Source organism: Rattus norvegicus, chromosome 3 (assembly GCF_036323735.1).
Source record: "Rattus norvegicus strain BN/NHsdMcwi chromosome 3, GRCr8, whole genome shotgun sequence".
Lineage (NCBI taxonomy): Eukaryota > Metazoa > Chordata > Mammalia > Rodentia > Muridae > Rattus > Rattus norvegicus.
Window position 1 is genome coordinate 2,944,472 of NC_086021.1, and position 5,021 is coordinate 2,949,492.

The 5,021-nt window shown below is 46.6% G+C and overlaps 1 protein-coding gene across 1 annotated transcript; it reads right to left on the reverse strand.

Moving 5' to 3' along the window:
* Positions 1–4,022: 4,022 nt before the first annotated feature.
* On the reverse strand, positions 4,023–4,812 carry LOC134486223 (spindlin-2-like). Its single transcript, XM_063285145.1, has one exon. The coding sequence runs from the start codon at positions 4,661–4,663 to the stop codon at positions 4,181–4,183; it is 483 nt and encodes a 160-aa protein (XP_063141215.1). The 5' UTR covers positions 4,664–4,812; the 3' UTR covers positions 4,023–4,180.
* Between the last annotated feature and the right edge of the window lie 209 nt (positions 4,813–5,021).

Genomic DNA, 5,021 nt, shown 5'->3' on the forward strand with positions numbered 1-5,021 from the left:
AATGTATTCATTTCTTGTCACATATCCTCGAGTATTCATGTTGGTGACAGTAGTTACTCTTCAGTTCTGCCATACAGGGAAGTGGGTCTGTACACTAAGAGAAGAGAGTGGCTGGTGGTGAGGATGTAACATGGAGTAAGAGAAACATTATGGTGCTGGGTTATTCTTTTCTTTTTCCCCCAACTTGAAAAACTGGAGCCAACTGAGAAGAGATAACAATTCAAGAACTCCCCCCATTAGATTAGTCTTTGGGTTAGTTTATGGAACATTTTCTTGATTAATGATTGTTGTGGGAGGGCCCACCATTGTGGGCAAGTTCATCAGTAGTCATGTGTAAAAAGAATAGCCTTTTAGGCTGTAAGAAATAGTAAAGGAGCAAGCCATGGGGAGTGTGGCGGTTTGAATAAGAAAGGCTCCCACAGTCATATATTTGAATATTTAGTTAACAGGAAGTACAGTATTTTCAAGGATTAGAAGGATTAAGAGGTGGGCCTCATTGGAGGAAGTGGGGGTGTCGACAAGGTTGGGGTTTGAGTTTTCAAGAGCCCCATGCTTTCCCAGAGTTTCTCTCTCTCTCTCTCTGTCCCTCCTTCCCTTTCTCCCTCCCTCCCTCATTCTCTCTCTCTCTCCCTCTCTCTCTCCCTCCCTCCCTCTCTGTCTCTCTCTCTGTCTTTCTCTGTGTCTCTGTCTCTGTATCTCTGTCTCTGTCTCTGTCAGTCTGTCTCTCTGTCTCTCTCTGTCTCTGTTTCTGTCTCTCTGTCTCTCTGTCTCTCTCTGTCTCTTGCTCTGTCTATCTCTCTGTCTCTCACTGTGTCTCTGTCTCTCTCTGTCTCTGTCTCTCTGTCTCTCTGTCTCTCTCTGTCTGTCTCTCTCTCTGTCTGTCTCTCTCTCTGTCTCTCTCTCTGTCTCTGTCTCTCTGTCTCTCTCTCTCTCTCTCTCTCTCTCTCTCTCTGCTTACAGAGCAGTAGCTCTCTGTTGCTTCAGTGTTATGCTCCCTGCCATGATGATGGACCAGACGTCTGAAACTGTAAGGGATCCTCCAATTACATGCTTTCATTATAGTAGTTGCCTTGACCATGGTGTCTCTTCACAGCAACAGAACAATGACTGAGACAGGGAGCAGGCCAACAAGCAGGGCTCATTGTAACCGCTTCAAGCTCCTGCTCTGGTTTCCCTCAGTGATGGTCTGAAACCTGTAAGGTAATAACCCTTTCCTCCCCAAGTTAGTTTTGATCATGGCATTCATCACGGAGAGAAGGAAGCAAACTAGAAAGTCACAGGTCAGTACATGAGCAAGTCTTACCTTTAAATTAAAACAAAGTGTCTATACGTCTCTATTTGTGGTTATGAGGTAAGAGTCTGTGGCTCTACTAGACACACTGTTTCTATAGGAAATTGTCTTACTTAGGGTTCCTATTGTTGTAAGGAAACACGGTGACCAAAAGAGCAAGTTAGGGAGGAAAAGGATTCTTCAGCTTACACTTCTACATTGCTGCTCATCAGCAAAGGAAGTTGGGACAGGAACTCAAACAGGACAGGATCCTGGAGGCAGGAACTGAGGCATTGGCTATGGAGTGGCACTGCTTACCGTCTTGCTCCTCAAGTCTTGCTGAGCTTGCTTTCTTATAGAACCCAGGACCACCAGCCTAGGAATGGTGCCGCTCACAGTGGCCCGGGCCCTCCCCACCAATCACTAAGAAAATGCCCTCCAGCTGGATCTTATGGACGCATGTTCTCAACTGAGGCACCCTCTTCTCTGATGACTCTAGCTTGCGTCACGTTGGCATAAAATCAGGGCGGTGGTTAGAATGTGATTGTCCCATGGGAAGTGTGGCACAAGTAGGAGGTGTGGCCTTGTGGGAGTAGGTGTGGTCTTGTTGGAGGAAGCATATCACTGTGGGGGTGATATGCTTCTTCTCCAACACCATGTCTTCCTAGACGCATCCATGATTCATGCCTTGATGAAAATAGACTGAACTTCTAACCTGAAAGCCTGCCCTAATTAAATGTTGTCCCTTGGGGTTGGGGATTTAGCTCAGTGGTAGAGCGCTTGCCTAGGAAGGGCAAGGCCCTGGGTTCGGTCCCCAGCTCCAAAAAAAAGAACCCCCCAAAAATGTTGTCCCTTATAAGTTGACTTGGTCATGGTGTCTTTTTGCTGCAATGAAACCATCAGACAACCAGCCAGTATAAAAACACCCAAATAGCAGAATTAATCAACGATAGAAAGTATTTTCAAGTCCTGCAGTGAGAAACTTATTCTTGAGAGAAGAAACAAGAATGAATTAGTCCATGATAAGGTTGTCTCCAAAGACACTCTTGGAGTGTAGATGTGGCTCAGGGAGACCCCATGGAGTGCACAGGGGCTTCTCAGGAGGAGAAAGCTACATGGTCAGGAACCGCAAAGCATTTTAAAGTCACGGCAAATGGCATAGGAAAGAGCTCAGGACTTCTGCACTGGAGGCACCATCAAGAGTTTCTGAGGATGAGCTCACATGTGAGTAAAAGACGGGAACTTCCTGGGGATAGATAGGGTAACAGGGCCCACAGGTGTGTAGGAAGCCATCCAGTCGAAGGAGAGCCAGGCTGGACAAGCCAGTGCAGGAGCTCTTTGTGGTCATCAAGGGGCATTGAGAAGAGGCCTCAAAAAATATTACAGGATGCAACAGAGTCTAACGTGCTCAGGGAAGCTAAACACAGGATCCACGTAACACCTGAGAGAAGCTCACGGCATCCTCATCTTCCCTTTTAAATTACTTTTTACTGATCATACAAAATAATGGGCTTTATGATACTTTCAGGAATCGATAGATATAAACTTAGTTTGACATTCACTACTCTTGAGTTATCCTCGTCAAAATGTCCTCCATTGGAGCCTCCACCTCACATCCACCTTCTGCAGTGATGTCTTGGCTGTTCTTTAAGGATCCAAAGAGACCAATATGGATGCGGCCCAAGTTCAACTCATTCTAGACCCTTTCTGTTCTTCCTGGTCTCCTGCTTCACTTTTTGAGAACTCCATATTGGAATTCCTTCGTCCCTCAGTGTCCTCTACTCCCTCATGTGTTCTTTAGTCTTTCTTCCACATCCCCATCAATTTAATCTTTCTTACCCTCATCCTGGTCTCTTCTCTGCATGTGAAGGTGGGATTTATTTAAAAAGATGACTTTAGGGGCCCGGAGAGATGACCAATGGATTAAGAGCTTGTCTGCTTTGAAAGAGGACTTGGATTTGTTCTTTGAGCTCATGTCCAAAGGCTCCCAACCACCTTTAATTCAAGCTCCAGGGGACCTGACTACTCTTGTCTCTGTGGTGTCCTTTATTCATGCCCTTCCCCCACCCACATAATTAAAAATAATACATCTACAGATGAGAAACAGGTTTCATTAGGTTTCGTTAGTCAAACACTCCCTGACCTTCTCTGCTTCTCAGTCTGCTTGGATCAGTTTATTGGGTTTCCCCTTGAGTTCCAAGACCACCTCCCTGTTACCTGCCTCTCTTTCCCCAACTGTCTGTTTCTTCCTCAAACTACACCTCAGAGAGTCTATCTATTTCTGGCCCCTCTCCACTGCTTCCTAATCATCCATCTTTTTTCCCCCGTGCCATCCCTGCTCCTCTAAGCCTCATCTCCAGTTCTTTTCTCTCCCTAAAGACCAGACCAGCTCAGTCCTGTTTGTTTTAGTCTACGTGACATTAGACTTACTGTTCACAGCCTTGACCTTTCCGGCTTCCTCTCCATGTTCCATCCACCACAGTCCGTCTCCTCCACCTAAGTGTTCACACACAACACGTCACATCGCATATTTTAATTTTTAGAGCAAAACAAATTCAACTGGAAAAGATACTGGGGTTGTCAAAGGCCCTTGGGTATCTGAAACACAGAAAAACATACATTTTCCCCCAATCCTATAAATTACCCATCTATGTCCCCCTCACTTTGTGCATTTCACCTTAACGGATCTTTTCCACCAGATTATAGACGTAGATGTGGATGTCGCCATCAAACTTGGTGAACTACACAGAAGGCTTGGCTAGAACTTGGTAAATGACTTTGTCGATCTGTTTGGACCCGTCGCTTCTGGTGAACTGCACACATTGACCGGTTAAGATGTCGCTGTCAACGTCAGACTTCACCTCTGCTGGAGGATTCTCTGAAATGATACTGAGGTTACCTTCTGCGTAATCATCCAAGAGCTGGTAGATGTATAGGACTGTATCTTTCTCGTAGGTGATGTAAAACCAGTCCTTCATGATCAGCACCTGGGATGGGACCACCCCCTCCAGTTATCTTAGAACCATGTTTGCCCTCAAATTTATGCTCCACAGCTCGGCCAACCATGGCACTGGCGAGATGGGCATCTTTCACTTGAGGAAACACTACTTTGGGAGTCAAGACCTTAAACTTTAAAATCCTCTCATCACTGTGAAGTTCCAGTCCATAGACACAATCAATTCCATCATACTTGACCAGATAGAGAGAGGGATTTGTTGGCAGTTGATCTAGAACGACGGCCTTCCATTGGGTGACGGGCTCATCGCCTTCCTTCCATCCGTGAGAAATTCTGCAGCCCACAATATTCCCCAAGTCCTGTGGAGAAGGCCTCCTCCTCCTCCACTCCTGGAAGGATGGTGTGCTCATCCTACTCAGACACATCCTCTTCTTCATGGCTGTAGACCTCGTGTGGTAGGCCACGGCATCCTGGTCGACTGTCTTGTGGCTACCGTTCTGTGTTCAGGCTTCACACTTGCCCATGGCCTGGGTTTGAAGAGCTCGCCTACTTAAACCAGACACAATGCTGTTGCCGCTGTCATGTGAGTGCCTGCAAGAACAATGGGGGTGGGGTGGGGGAGGGCGCTAGACCAAGGCTCTTGTCTAAGAGAACTTTGGAGCAGGTGAGGAAGGTGATGGTAGACAGGTTTGAGCATCTGCATCTTATTCTGTCATAATCAGAAGTTCGTAGGAGGGCTGGGCAATGGTGGAGCACACCTTTAATTCCAGCATTCAAGAGGCAGAGGGAGGCAGA